This window comes from Urocampus carinirostris, chromosome 5, assembly GCF_059441175.1.
Source record: "Urocampus carinirostris isolate Australia breed hairy pipefish chromosome 5, RoL_Ucar_1.0, whole genome shotgun sequence".
NCBI lineage: Eukaryota > Metazoa > Chordata > Actinopteri > Syngnathiformes > Syngnathidae > Urocampus > Urocampus carinirostris.
The window spans coordinates 23,324,079-23,339,802 of record NC_142353.1 but is presented as its reverse complement, the minus strand read 5'-3'; the positions used below and the strand labels follow the sequence as shown (position 1 = coordinate 23,339,802).

The window sequence follows — 15,724 nt, the reverse complement described above, 5'->3', positions numbered from 1 at the left end:
AAATATATGACCACATTTGTGGAGTAATATTTTATTAAGTTTGTACATTTCTATAACAAGTAAATTGTGTACCATTTCACATTGAGATCCCATTTAACTGAGCTGGACTTCCATAACAGAATATCACAATGGGGTTAAAATATTTTTTTCCAACATAATCAACACGGTAAATAACCTCAAATACAAACACACTTCTCTGATTTACAATTTAAAATCAAATTTGAGCAGTTTTTAGCTTTGATTCAAAATACACATTTTGGGGAAGGAGTAAAAAAGTCATTTTAAGAATTTGGTCCTTTGCTGGCCATTTTTGACGTAACATCCTCCAGTTGACGTTATAAAAGCTTCCTGCCGGTCCACCAAATTTATGTGTTGCAGCTTTCATCATAAGAAGGAGGGGCTTCTGAAAAAGCAATAGATAGATAGATAGATAGATACTTTGTTCATCCCCGAAGGGAAATAGGCACATATGCAGTTAATTTTTAGAAAAGCATTGTGTAGCATTGAAATTATGTGATGCTGAATGATAGCTTGTTTGCCAATTGGTGCGTTTATAACATCCATTAAAGCCTGGTCATCCTGGAAAGAGTAAGACCCCTCTCACGTTTTTTGTTTTTCCTTGCCCTCATGTAGGCTTTAGATCAGGGGATATTGTAATGGTCTGCCCTTCGAGACTTACAAATTAATGTGACTTTTTAATAATCACACCTTTTAATTGCGAGGTGTGCAACTTGCTTTTAGGTATTGTGACATACTCCCAGCCTAAGGCTGCCGCGCTCGTTCGGCATTTTTGGGAAACGTTGATCAAATTCAAAAGACTATAATCACCAAAACCAAACCTGTTAATACCTGTGGGGTATGGCGCGAAACCAAGATGAGGCATTAACCTGGGATATGTTTATCTCGGGGCAGCACGGCGGCGCAGTGGTTAGCGTGTGTGCGGCACAGTTCTAAGGTCTTGGGAACCTCCTGCGTGGGTTCAAATCCAGCTACCGGACTTACTGTGCGGAGTTTGTATGTTCTCCCCGTGTTTTCCTCTGGGCACTCCATTCCAAAGACATGCATTTCAGGTGGATTAGTTAGTGTGTAAAAGGGAAAAGTGTGAAGCACATTGTAAAGCCCTTTATAAATGCAGACCATTTACATTTAGTCATTCGTGTAGTATATTTATTGCTGTCAGGCCAAGTGTTTTATTACTAAGCCAATCAAGAATCCTTGTCAAATTGACATCAGCGCTTTGATGAATATGTATATTATTGCTGTTTGAGATCCTAAAAAGATCTACCTGTACTACAGAGTCAAATGGACATTACGAAGACGAGTACATATTCACTACTACGCAGAGAGAAAATGCAAATGAGTGCTGCGTTGCGTAAAATATGAGCGCTATATTTCTAGACAACAGCGTCAGGGCAACCATACTGTGGAGAATAGTGCCAAGTTGCCGCACAGATGAGGAAAAAAAACATCTTTTTGTCTTGTCATTCATGGTTGCCGCAGTAACAGACCTAATTGCATTCGCCTGTCATCGTTCCTCGCGCATTAAAGAAAAGATGGTATCAATGAAGCACACTCGCCAACCTTTTGACATTAAAAACATCGTGGACTCACAAAACAACCAACACGTGCTGGTTTAAACCCCGAAGTGCCAAAACAGAAATCTAATCCAATCATTGGAACGTTTTTTTTCACGCTCAAAGACTTAGTCTCGCCTAAAATACTAAATTACTAGTCTCGAGTCAAGATTTTCATTTGTTTAAATTTGATAAAGCAATATATTGACAAAAGAAAATCTGTAGGTGGCTTTAAGAGGTGAAAAGAGAAATGTTTGTTATTAATGAACGAAAGATGAAATAAAACCAAATATCATTAAATGGATAAGAATTACCGTATTTTCCGGACAAAAAGGCGCCCCCCGAAAACCTCAAATTAACCAGAAATTTGGAAGCGGGCCCTATAACCCAGTGTACCTTAAATACCGCAAAATACAGTGATAAGTTTCAAGTGTGTGTTAATACACAAAGTTTTACGGTAAAGTATACTACCGTATTTGTGAGATGATCAATCAAAAAACATCACTGACCATAACCACAAAGCATTGCACGCTACAGCAATCAAACCCGGGTCGTGGCAGTGAGAGCAGCAACCACTAGACTACCAGTGATGGAGATGTCAATTGAAAAGACATAAGATTTTATGTTATCACACTATCTTTATGCAAAGTCCGATTAATCATCAGAGTTGTTTCCCTCGTCGTGCTTTTTAGCGTTTATATCTTTCAGGATGATTCTCTTTTATCTCCCATCCTTAACATTCGTTTCTGGCACCGTGAGTATAAATAGTCTGGCATTGACAAAATCGAATGCCTTTTTGGATGTCATCTGTATCACAATTAGTCTGGTGGTTAGGTTTCGTCCTTCTCACCGCCACGACCTGGTTTTGAGTCCTGTTGCATACAATGTTTTGCGAGATCTATGCGCGACAAGAATAAATACTGTCACTAACTGTTGTTTTAATTCCAGGCGCCTTATAGTGCAGTGCGCCTTATGTATGAAAAATATAGGACAATACTATTTTGGGGGACGCGCTTTATAGTCCGGTTTACCTTAAAGTGCAGAAATACAGTAAAATAATAAATTTCTTTACTGTCATTAATAACAACGCAGTAAAAAGGGTTTACAATGAGATAACACATGGCACTCTTGGATAAATATCTAACGAAAGACTTCACATAAAAAATAAGATTTGAAAAACAAAAACAAAAAAAACAATGAAGATAAATGGGCAAAAAACATTGTCTTTGTTGCAATGGCCAATAATTACTGCATATACTTCATAGCATTGTACAAAAATCATGCGCTTTTTTTTGAGAGAGTAAAACCATTTTAAGTTATAATTTATTTTACTTTTCAACAAAACTACATTTGTGCTTTAGTGACTGTAAAAGATGATGGGCGACAGACACTTTTCCCTTTTCTGGTTTATCTACAGCTGGCTTGACGTAGTTGTGCCTTTTCATCTTAGCTCGGCAAACGTGCGACCGAATGCGCCGGTCAGGCTAAATTAAGCCACATTTATTCAGTTAGCCAGGATTTTTAATCCTCTTTCGTGCAATACACCCCAGGTGTAAATGGTGTGCCTTAGCCAGTCTTGGCTGACTTCTGTTACTGGGCAACAGATTTTTCACATCATCAATATTCAACGATAAAAATATTTCGACTAACCTTGTGGATAAGATGAGTTCCCATAGTCTGGAGGCAGGATAACTTGGGATGACACTTGTCCAGCAGTGTTCTCATTAGAAGGAAAAGCAAAGGTTCTCGTGGAAGCCCTGACTGAAGTTTCTTCAGGGTCTGCGCTTGGCCGGTTCTGATGACTGTTCGGGAAAGAGAGGCCAGGAGCATAACTAAATCCACTTGGCGACATCAGTTGAGAATGCCGGTTGTTCGTGAAGTTGTCATTCAAAGGCGAAACACCCTCATTGTTTTGGTGGGTTTCATTTGGTGGGGCAGTTGGTGTATTGGGATATAAATGTCTGGACCGAGGAGTCGGTTTTGGGGCAAGGGGAGGCGGAACAGATGCAGTGGCAGGAGATGGTGCGTCTTTAGAACGGGCATGTGAGAGTTGAGCTTCATTTTGGGATGGATGAAACTTGTCCAAAGGGACATTCCCTATGTGGAGGGGTAACGTCAAAATGACGTTTGGAAACTTAAAGCTGACCTGGAAAAAGAGAAAAGGTTGTGTGGTCAAAGTTCATGTAGCTACGTTCTTTTCTCATGAATTCAGAAATAACAATACTTTTTTCTATGTAAAGGAGGTTAAGAATACCAATAAAAGGTGGCAGTAGAACACAGAAGATATGAAGATAAAGACGTATCAGCATTATTTTATTTATACAGGGCATAATGTATATGATACATGATAGAGGATAATTAAGGGATACACTATTATTATTCATAATAATAATAATAATACATTCTACTTGATGGCATCTTTCAGGACACCCAAGGTTGCCCTACACAGAATACCAAACAACAATAAAACAAGAATGAATTCGTCAAGTAATATATGGTAAATAAAAACAGAGTTAAAAAGAGGGCAGTGTGTGATGCGGATGATCATGAAAAGGCAAGTCTGAAAAGGTGGGTTTTGAGTCCCAATTTGAATCCTGGGGGTCAGGCGGCAATGAGTTCCAGAGCTGAGGGGCAGCGTGTGTTGCATTCATTATAAGGCTTTTAACTTTTTGCAGCTCCAGACAAATTAGCTCTTTTGTTTTTTCCAATATGGCTCTTTTAACATTTTGGGTTGCCGACCCCTGACCTAACCCTTAACCCTAACACTTGAAAAGAAACTTCGTTGGTTTGTCAGGTGGGGGAATCCAAAATATAAATTTGTATTGTTTTAACCAAAAGCAAAATAATTTATTTTCTTACTTGAACATGGTACTCAATCTTTATGAGGTCACAGCCACTGAGGGATGACTGAGGAAGAGGAGGAACAATTATTTGCTCTTTCCACTCCATCTCTTTGCCGGCCTTAACTCGACCTCCCTCTACCTCTGCAATCGCCCTCATATCATGGGTCATTTTTTTGGTCTCATAGGTTACCCGCTGAAAAAAAAAGACAGAGATTCACATAACAAAACTCATTACATTATCATTTCACACCGGAATCGACACTCTGAACATTTTTGTCATGCTACTGAAAGGGGTCGCTAAGTATTGTCCTTAGTTTATCCAGTGAATATAAAATTAAACTCATCAGAAATACACCCCATACAATGTCAACGAAGTCAATGAGTATTTTCTCTGCAAATCTGTTTTGATACAAAATCCACATAGTTGAATAGAGGTCAGGCGCAGTGTTTAAAATGTCGGAAAAAAGTCGCAGTTTGTACTCCATAGTTAACTGTACGTCCTGATTATTTCATTTACACTGCCATATCAATGGCGCTCTGTAATCACTTGAATGATCAGTCTAAATTGTTTTACGACAAGAACAAAAAAAAATCCAATCCTTTCGAGAATTTGATGTAATTAGAGAAAGGCTTACCTGGATTAGAGAGGCACAAATGTTGCTTGTGCTCTTCTCAGATTTATTGTGGATGGACGTTGACAGTTGAATTATTTGGCCTGGTGTGTAACCCTTCTTGTCAATTTGAGCTTTCAGTATGACTGTGCCCGTTTTTAAAAGCATGTAGGTAAACTCCTGATACACTGAAGAGGAGCGAGGACCCTGCACAGAGAATGGGAGTTATGGGAGATGGCTAGAATTGAACTGAGCTCTTGCCTGTTTATTGAGCTCATTCATGCATTATCTGCACCGCTTATCCTCAGTAGGGTCGCAGGGGTGCTGGAGCCCATCCCAGTTATCTTCGGGCAGTGGGCAGGGGACACCCTGAACCGGTTGCCAGCCAGTCGAAGGGGACACAGAGACAGACAACTCACTTGCTCATTCATACCTAGGGACAATTTGAACCAGCCAATTAACCTGAAACGCATGTTTTTGGAATGTGGGAGGAAACCGGAGTGCTCGGAGGAAACCCACGCAAGCACGGGGAGAACATGCAAACGCCACACCGGAGGGCTCGATCTCATGACCTCAGAACTGTGCCACACACGCGCTAACCACTGCGCTGCCGTGCTGCCCCGTTTATTGAACTGGCTGCCCGTTTATTCACTAGCTAGGTCTGTCATCAAGAAATAATTTTGATTTCAAATCAGACTTTTATTTTACTCTGATTAACAAAGGACATTAGAACTTTACATTAAACTGCCTTTTGTGAGGTGAGTGTAAATTCAGGGCTGTTAAATACAACCAAGCCCTGAGATTCAGGGCAATAGGTCTGTGGGGACATCCAGTTTCAATGCTATACAAGCAACTAAATGTTGATGACTTACATAAATGGCTTAAATACTTTGTCCTAACATTATACTGTGATAGGTTTATTCAGTTTTTAATATTAGACACCTGCAAAGGAGATTGCGGAGGGGAGGATGCCAATTCATTATTTTGACTATTATTGTGCACTTTTGTTCCTCATTTTGACCATTATGAACTGTTGACATAATTGTCACAATCAGCCAATCATGTTGCTGTTCTTTGATTTCGAAACCTTTTAGGGCAGATCTGATTTTGAAACCTGAAAGATGTAATAAAAAGAAAGGGCTCGAAGGAGGGCCTTCAGAACAGGTTGGAATTTCTTACCTGAAGGCTTGCTCCCCTGTCCTCTTTGCAATTTTGAAAATTATAGGATGTCTTCTCTCCTTATTTTGAGTGTTAACTAAACCTTTAACTTGTCATACTGTTAAATTTAAATAAATACAGTTCATGACTTACCCATATGTCTGGAATTGTATTGAGGTTGAGGGGGTCCAACAGGTAGAATGCTTTTTCTGTGCTGTAATCTTTAGTAAAGCGTGGCGTGTCAACAAAAGCTCTTATTCTGTATACTATCCTGCCATAGTTGCCCTCAAATGACGTGGGAGCAGAGCCTGCATATATAAACAAATAAAAGCATTTTAAAAGTCACATTTCTCAAAATTGTAAAATATCGTATTTATTTGAGTTTAAGCGTACAAGTTTTTACCTAAGGAAGAACTTAACGTTTGGGTGCATGTTATAAACAAGAGCTGGGAGATAATACTTAGATGTATTAGTATATTATTTTCGCACGGATTTATCAATCGAAGATATATCGCTGATCACAATCGCAAAACATTTTGAGTGTAACCACATAACTTATAGGGTCTATTTTTAGTAACAATATCCAAATCACTTGTGTGGACGATTCAAAATCAACTATTCTTGTAAATTATATTCCTGTCAATAAATTATTCTCCAGAACTCAAGTGGTACTGTGCCCCTGCACTCCTGAAGATGTCTTCAGCTGCTCCGTTTTTAGCTGTACTCCAAGTTTTTGTTTCGGTTTTTTTTACATCACGTGACCATTCAAAATAGCGACTACCTGTACTACAGAGTCAAATGGAGATTACGAAGACGAGTACATATTCACTACTACGCAGAGAGAAAATGCAAATGAGTGCTGCGTTGCGTAAAATATGAGCGCTATATTTCTAGACAACAGCGTCAGGGCAACCATACTGTGGAGAATAGTGCCAGATTGCCGCACAGATGAGGAAAAAAAACATCTTTTTGTCTTGTCATTCATGGTTGCCGCGGTAACAGACCTAATTGCATTCGCCTGTTATCGTTCCTCGCGCATTAAAGAAAACTCCAGCGACCTGGCAATGACTCGGGCGATTCAGAAAGACAACTACCGCCTTTTTGATTGATAACTTCCACTGCTGTTCAAATGTGGCTGTATAAATCAAGGACTTCATTTGTGGGTGAAAAAGTTGAAATATTGTGTATAGTAAGTAAATATTGAATAAAGTACCATTAAATCGTCCATTTTTCTCCTGTTTGTGTTTTATGAAGAATGCTGGCAAAAACATTGACTAATTCCTCCTCTAGAAGGGCATCATAAATGTTTTCAGACGACATTGCGGTGTTTTGCGTTTCGAGTGCATGAGATGTGGAAAAAGAAGGCTTGCCATTTGATCAAGATGTAGGTGGATTTGATCGACAAAAGAAGACAAAAGTCCATCACTGGAGTAAGGTTGAAACTATGAGGATGGAGAGGACTGCACAGAATTTCACAAACATAAAAGTCCAAAGCCCACGTTGAGGCTCTTACCTGGAATAAGAAACTTGAAGGGAAAGGTGTGAATACCGTCTTTCAGAGTTCCTGAATCAGAAAAAAAAGGACACATAAACATAATGACAGTGACACAATCACAATCGTATTCGTTATTTATCTATTCCTTAGAGTTTTAATATTTGCGCTTGTTTTATGTGTTTTACCATACCCACACACATTGATCAATAATTAGTAGAATGTGAGTAGTTTCTCACAGATACGGGGGCAACACTTGGTTGTGCTTTCAAGTATCTTCTTAAATACAAATACATAATCTATTTTGACCCAAATTTGGCCAAAAAATGCTGCTAAATCCAGAATTTGTAAAGCAACAAAAACAAAAAATATTGTAAAACATCTCCACAAGTAAAAATTATCCGATATACATAGGTCCTCGTGAAAAGGGGCACTAGGCAAAAGTGTAACGAGAGAGAAAGAAAGAGAAAGATACTTTATTCATCCCCGCAGGGAAATTCACACTTCCAGCAGTATCCTTGTGTTGAAAATAAAATAATAAAAAAATAAAAGAAAGAAAATACACAAATACCCAATATAACGTGTTGATATAGAGTATTTAAATAGTGCTGCATAAAATACACAATGTAATAAAAATAGGGTAATATGCAAATGTGGGGGTTGGGTTTAATGTGGGCTTTTAGGACCCCAACCCTCTGAATTTGTTGCTTTTCTACTGAAACCTCATCCACTGGATCGCTACCCAGCCAACAGTCGACCTGGCATTTTATTTATTTGGTTACGAGTACAAATTTCTATTTTTACAAGTTTAACAGTTTTTTGGACGTTTTTTTTTTTTACAAGTACATTTGTTTCAAGTGCATATTATGATTTTCTGTACACACATTTGTTTATTTTTAAGTATGAATATTTTGACTAAAACTACATCTCTAATTGGACTTCTGCAAGTATGTTTTGCACCAAATTTGCGTCATACATAACAAACTTCCTTCAAAACATTGAATGGTATATTTATGCCAATATGGTATACCCACAAATAATGTACACAAAAATGGGGGCTGAGTGTTGTGTAAAACTTACCTTTGTCTGCAACAGAGACTGTATTGTTGAAGTACTGTTCCTCCAAAGTCCATGCTGTATCATTTAATTTATTGGTGATGCCACAGAAACCATTGCAGTTCACTTTAATAGCTGCAAACGACAATGACAATATTGCTTTATTATATTAAAAAAAAAATGCAAGGGACTAAGGAAAGAGTTGTCAACAATGCTGCTAAGCGTGACTTTATCCCAAATAAAACAGTAATATTAACAAAGATTAAGCCAAATTTTGTTTTTCAGATTGACAGTTATTGAAAACAAAATTAATTGTAAAATATAGAGAAAACAAAAACAAGAAATGATAAAATGGGTAATCTCATTGACACATGCACAAAAATTACTGATTACCGGTTCTATGTATTATGCTTCTGCAGAGGCAAGCACTATGTGTGGGTCAAAATCGATTTTTTTCAGAATTAGAAGAGGTTTTTCGATCACATGTGATCAAAGCTCTTGTTTTTAAGATCCGAGAAGACTTTGGTGCAGGGAATTAAGTTAAAGAATTGGAGTATTGTCACTCGCCATTCTCCTGGATTTATTAAGCTTGGTCCTAAAACCTAATTTATGGTCTCAATCAGACTACTCCATGCATGTAAACATACCCTGTGTTGTTCACCAAAACAACCCATCCCAATTAAAGTGCCCCTTATTTGCGCATCATAACATGATCTAGCTGACTTTTATTATTCTAACACCGCCTGGACACATGACTGGGGTATCTTTGAGAAAGATATCTCAAATCTAACTAATCCCTGACCGCTAAGAAGCTTATGTTCATGCGCAGACATGGGCAAAATACGGCGCAAGGGTCACCTTAAACATTAGGCTTTTTAAAACTGTACCTAAAATGACTTGAAATGCCCGTGGAGCATGGTAATAAACAATAAACTTGGTTTGAACTGGAACATTGTAGTTCACCATCCATTGCTAGCTACACGATCAGTTTTCATGTAGACAGTGAGCGCTTTTGAGCATGGTGGAACTCATTTTGCAGCTGGAACAGATCGTGTTCCGAGGAAACATCGTTAGATTAGGCCTCTTATGTATTAGATAAAAGATTTGAGCTGACCCACTAGTTTGCTGTGACTCTTCTCACTCGGTCCTCGATCCTATCTACAAGCACTCTTGCACACATTATCCGTTTTGAACCAGTTAAAACCATTGGGTCACACATTGGATCAGTAAGAGGTGGGCGAAAAGTATGAGACGAGGGACTGTTTTAGATAAGAGATGTCTTCCGCATCATGCTGAAAAAGGTTCCAAAGCTGTGTATTCAATCTTTCTGGCATTCGGTAAATAATAAACAAGAATATGTAGTCTCCTAATTCTTGTTTTTTTTAGTATAGCGAGCATTTAAGATAATAAGTTAGGCCTGGGGTTTAGGCCAAACCCTACAACTTTATCCATTAGGCACTACTGTGGAAATTCCTGGACCAAAAAGAAGAAAAGTAAACCGTCTGCAGACACATCTCCCCCTGCTGCATTTCACTAAACGGAGAGTTCAGATAAAGTTGAGTTGTGATGGAGCAGGTAGGCAATTCCAATCAATAGCTGCCTTTCCATTACACGTTTTTGTAAAACAGAAGCGGCATGTGCAAATTTTTTATCAAGAAGAATTTCAAACTGTGGTTTTTTATTTAATCAGTATTTCCAGGCTGATCAATAATAAAAAGGAAAATTGAGACAATGGTGGTCATAAACAACAAGAGCAGACCTATTTTGTGCGGATTTTCCACAGGCTTTTTTTTTAATCCGGTTTTAATATTGGCCAACTGCAAAAAAGATGGCACAGGAAGCAAGTTTGTTGTTTTGACTATGATTGTTCACTGTTGTTCCTTGTTTTGACGACTACAAACGGTTTACATTGTTACTTTTTGCCAATAATGTTGGTGTTCTTTGATTTTAACACCCTTTAGGACTGATTTGTTTTTTAATATTGGGAGATCTAATAAAAACAAAAGGGCTTGGGTTGGGCTTGGTGTCCCTTATCTGAGGTTTGGCTGTTCTCCTTGCAAACTCAAAATCCATTGAAGTCCTCTCTTCATTTTGAGTGTCTACTAAACTTTAAAGTTTTAGCACTAACTTGGCTTATTTCTGTTTCACAATGCTACAGTCCAAAGTATTTACGCAAGTCAGCACAGTGCATCATGGCCATAATTCGAAAAGAGAACCGTGCATTAATTCATTTTCATTTTAATATTACGACTTTTTTCATTTCATCCACACCCAATAAAGGATACATCAAAGTATTTCCGACACACGTATGAATCAATTTTCTTCTTCAGGTCCAGCTCCACCACTACTGTCCCTCAAAGGTTTGCATACCACCATTTAAGTGTGTGGTACTAATGTATTTACTGTATCCACAACTTTGATGGGTCAACTTCAGATGTCAAATGTCACTCGTGTGTTAATAACAACAACCATCTAATACAAAAACGTATTTACAATAGCATGTAATATGCAACCTAAATAGTTCAAAAACAGAATTCTGATTAACGTCTGTAGAATATTAATGAATGTATCAAAAATAATTAAGTACGTTTTAATCCATCTCAGGACCGGCTGGCTTCTTGCTATCCAGGGGGAAAAACATCATCACAGTCGCTTTGGGATCAATTGATATTCAAAAAACACAATACAAATAAGACTTCAATGCTGAGTGGGGGCACACATATAATATTGTATAAAAAATAAAACTTGGAGCTGATTTTTAAGACTAACAAATAAATCCCTTGGCTAGTAACATTTTCAAATTTCTCATTAATAAGCGCAACTCATTAGCCAAGAACTTTGGCAAACAACACTAGTGCCATGTACACAACAAAATTGACAATTTAATTCAACGCAAAAGTGTTTGTATCTGGATCTTTGAATATAAATTTAACACATTCCAAATGAAACCTTTTTTTAAACACTGAGAAATATATAATTCAACTCTACAGCAGAAAAAAAGAAGCATACTATTAGTAGCCGAGTAACTGTAACATTCATCCATATCAGTAGATGACAGCAGATTGCTACTTTTTCTCCTTTTAAATTCCAATTAAGTAATCATGAAAATACATTTAACAATTTGTTTTGTTTGACAACGCTGTTTAGAATTGAAAGGTTAAAAATAAAAAATAAAAATCGAATGAAGTCAAAATCGTGCGCATTTTAATTTACTTATTTAACAAAAATGTTCAAATACATTTAAGAAAACAGCAACAGAAAAACAGCGTGTACAAAAAAATTGGAAACATAATAATTGAAGCTTTAAAAAAACAAACGAACATGAACCTGGGCCCGATAATGTTTGTCGTGAAACTAATTGTATATTATTAAGCGACTCCAATTGTTTTAAAAAAAAAACTTCACTCATTTAAAAATTAGTATTTATTGGAATAATATGCAAAAATACACGAACCATCAAATAAACGTGCAATCACAAATACTCTTGGGTTCAGAATTTTGTATTCATGAAACATAACACGTGGCTCACCGAGTAGGGGATGATATCATAGTCAGTTGTCTTGCTGCTATGGGTACCCCAAACAAACAGAAACCATGCAACAGGCTGGGCAAAAACAAAAGAAAAGAAACATGGTGCTTTTTGGTCACCATGAGTCTCTAGTTTGTAAACTTTCTTGTGCTGTATAGCACTCATTTTTGGTTGCACTACACCAGAGGTGCCAAACTCATCTTTATCGAGGGCCGCACCAGCTTAATGGGTGTCCTCAAAGGACCTGATGTAACTTATGTCACAAAATGTAATCGAATAGAATGTAAAAGAAGTGAAACTACTACTTCATGCAAAACAGGGGTGTCAAACAGGCAGCCCGCGGGCCAGATTAGTGCCACTGAGGAATTGAATCCGGCCTGCGAAATAACGCTCAGAGAAGCGCAAGAGAAAGACGAGCTGCAGGTTGAAATATATCCACTTGATGCTGCCAAAGCCAGGTGCCTCCCACAAACGCTGTACTTGTATTTATTTATATCTCTCTCACTATCTCCCTCCCTTTTTCTCTCTCTCTATTTCTCTCTCATTCCCTCTGTCTCTTTTTTGCTTTCTTTGTTCCTCTGTCTCTTTCTCCCTTTTTTGCTCTCTCTTCCTTTTTGCCTTTTCTCTCTTTCTCCCCTGCTATTTCCTTCTTTTTTTTCTCCCATTCTCACTCTCTTTGGATTTCGTTCTTTCTTTTTCTTTCCCCGTCCCTCACTATTTCTCTGAGGGATTGAATCCGGCCTGCGAGATTACGTTCAGAGAAGCGCAAGAGAAAAACAAACTGCAGGTTGAAATATCTCCAAACGCTGTACTTGTATTTATCTCTCTCTCTCTCTCTCCTCTCCTCTCTACTATTCTGTCCCACTCTTTCTCTTATCTCTTTCTCTCTGATCTACTAGTCCGGCCCCCGAGAGAATGTTTGATTTATTGTGTGGGCCCCAAGTTAAAATGAGTTTGACACCCCTGATGTAAAACGACTCTAAATTCATTCATTCTTGGGCCCTAAATATGGCTAAGAACAAAACATTTAATCCATCATGATTATGGTACTGAACATGTTCAACAGTATATAATTTCTGTTTAATTTGATAAAAACAATTCTGGAAAAAGTTCAGAAACGAGCTTCAAACAAATGAACGACAGCGAATGATTAAAAAACAAAGATTGGATTCAGTGTAGCTTCTCAGATCTGCGTAATTTGACTTGGGCTAGAGCAAGTGTTAAAAAGTATCAGCAGAAGCTGCATCGGTATGGATGTACCGATAACGGCAACATAGTGATGTCACAATATTAACCCAGTTAGTTTTTTTCCATTTGTGGAATTTTGACGTTATTTGATCCTGGTTCATTAGCGCTTTTAAAAAAACATTCATGGCCCACTTAGGTTTATCCATCCCCAATAAATGCATGAAGCGTTACTGGTGATTTCAGGCAGCTTAGTTGAATGCACGTTAATGTTATTTGTTGGTTGGGTCTTTCACCCACTATGGTCATTTACTGTGGTGCTTCTTGGGCAAGTACAGCTTGGTGGTGCCCGTCCCTCTCCAGGCCCACATATGTTTCCACCCAAAAGTGTTAACCACTCCACTATGGATTACAGACTTGCCTTTTCTTGACCGTCTGCCTCACATCCCTTTTAACTGTAATGCGTTTTATTTGCCATTTATTACTTGTTTGTTTTACTCTTGCTTTATTATTGTGTATTGTTGGGCGGCATTGGCTCAGGAATCTTGGGATCAAGAGATCGCAGGTTCGATTCCTGGCTCCTCATGTTATATGTTGAAGTGTCCTTGGGCAAGACACTGAATCCCCCAATAAGCAGGTAGACGCCTTGCATGGCTGCTATTGGCGCGTGTGTGAATGGGTAAGTGTGAAGCCCATTGTAAAGTGCTTTGGGAGGTCTTCATTGACTTGAAAAGCACTATATAAATGCAGACCATTTACTGTTTGTCCTACTATATGTACAGCGACCTTGGGTGTCCTGAAAGGCACTTCCAAATACAATTTTTTCATTTTTTATTATTATAGATACAAATTAAAATACTGTGAAAGTCACAAACTTTAAAGTTTCATTAAAAAAAATCTCATTACACATATATGTTATAAATTAGATATAACAAAACATAAAGAGTCTTCTTTGACAAAAGTGAGTATAGCGTACAAATATGTAATATTAATCGGTATAAATATAGCAGAATCCATCAACGCCACCAAAAGAAGCATGCTATTAATAGAGGTTTCACTTCCTTGTTTGACGACGCCACTGTTTTTTTCTCCTTGACTTAAAAAGAATCAGATTGCATTACCTGTTCATCGAGTCTTACCTTTACAGGGAAGTTTTTGATCCACCTTGATAGTCACTGTTCCCGAGATAGAGTCTCCTGGTCTGTAAAGGTCCTTACTATTGTTAAATTTGATCTCAAATAGGTCAATTTTGCCCATGTTTGTCTACTTCCAACTCGGCAGCGACAATCACCTGTTTTGTCCAACTCGTTCCAAGCCCCGCCCCTTTGCACAGGTAGGGGTGGGTCCCACTACGCTCAAAACATCTACGCATGCGCAGATTATACGGGCTGAGACTGCATGGAAAAAAACTTGAACGTTGATAATTAATAACTTCATAAGACGATACTTAAAGGTACAGTGTGTAATATTTGACCAGTAGATGTCTCTGTATGATGTTATGCACCTGAAAACGAGTGGTAAACGAACAAGAAAAAATACAAACTACAGAGACTCCAAGTGACCAAAACATAAGAGTATTCCCCTCGCTTTTTCTACCTAGACTTTCATAAAGAACAAAAAAAGGTGAAAAGGAAAGAAATAAAGAAAACGGTGAAAAGAGAGAAAAATGTGGAAAAACAATTTACAAAACATTAAAAGAAAAAGGGGAAATAAAAGAAAGAAGGAAAAGGGGAAAAAAAATATGAAACAACGAAGAGGGAAAAAAGACAGAAAAAGTGAAAAAGAAAGAAAGAAAAAGAAAGAAATATGAAAAAGACGCGGAAATGAAGCAAAAGAAGCAAAGCTAATACTTTAAATGAGCAAAAAAAATGTCAGTAGAACCATTTTTTTTAAAAAACATTCTATTTTTTCCGTTTTTTGTGACGGAGGAAATAATTAAAATTGTGTGCAAAAGAAAGAAGAGAAAAATAAGTTTTGATTGTCCTCTTTGCAGCAAGATGGCAGCTAATCATGTCAGCTCCCTCTAGGTGATTATCATCTTACGTCAAATAAATGCTAATTTCTCGACCGCCAAGTATTAAAACAAACATTTTTATATAGAAGTGCATATATTTTTGCTTATTATTTAAATCAATGTTTTTCCTTTTTCATGAGTTTTCTTTTAACCACCAGGAGGCGCTAAATAATTCGCACTGTCCCTTTCACAAAAATCACATCTTCTGAGAAACATAACAAAAATTAAAGTCATTTTACATTTGAAGACACAGACACCATGT

General features: G+C 37.7%; 1 protein-coding gene across 1 annotated transcript; it reads right to left on the bottom strand.

The window, feature by feature from the left end:
- Positions 1-15: 15 nt before the first annotated feature.
- Positions 16-14,781, bottom strand: arrdc1a (arrestin domain containing 1a). Its single transcript, XM_088336223.1, has 8 exons — positions 14,588-14,781; positions 8,759-8,869; positions 7,700-7,750; positions 6,340-6,494; positions 5,053-5,235; positions 4,434-4,610; positions 3,225-3,720; positions 16-403 (listed from the first exon to the last, which is right to left on the bottom strand). Exons 1-8 carry the CDS (start codon positions 14,703-14,705, stop codon positions 366-368), a joined length of 1,329 nt encoding a protein of 442 aa, XP_088192349.1. The 5' UTR covers positions 14,706-14,781; the 3' UTR covers positions 16-365.
- Between the last annotated feature and the right edge of the window lie 943 nt (positions 14,782-15,724).

Bases quoted from the DNA above. Each gene is read 5' to 3' on its own strand.
- arrdc1a (XM_088336223.1), bottom strand. From the start codon at position 14,705: ATGGGCAAAATTGACCTATTTGAGATCAAATTTAACAATAGTAAGGAC. The intron at 8,870-14,587 runs GTAAGACTCGAT...TGTCGTTTGCAG, and splicing joins TCAAAAACTTCCCTGTAAAG to CTATTAAAGTGAACTGCAAT. The intron at 4,611-5,052 runs GTAAGCCTTTCT...TTTTTTTTTCAG, and splicing joins TTTGTGCCTCTCTAATCCAG to CGGGTAACCTATGAGACCAA.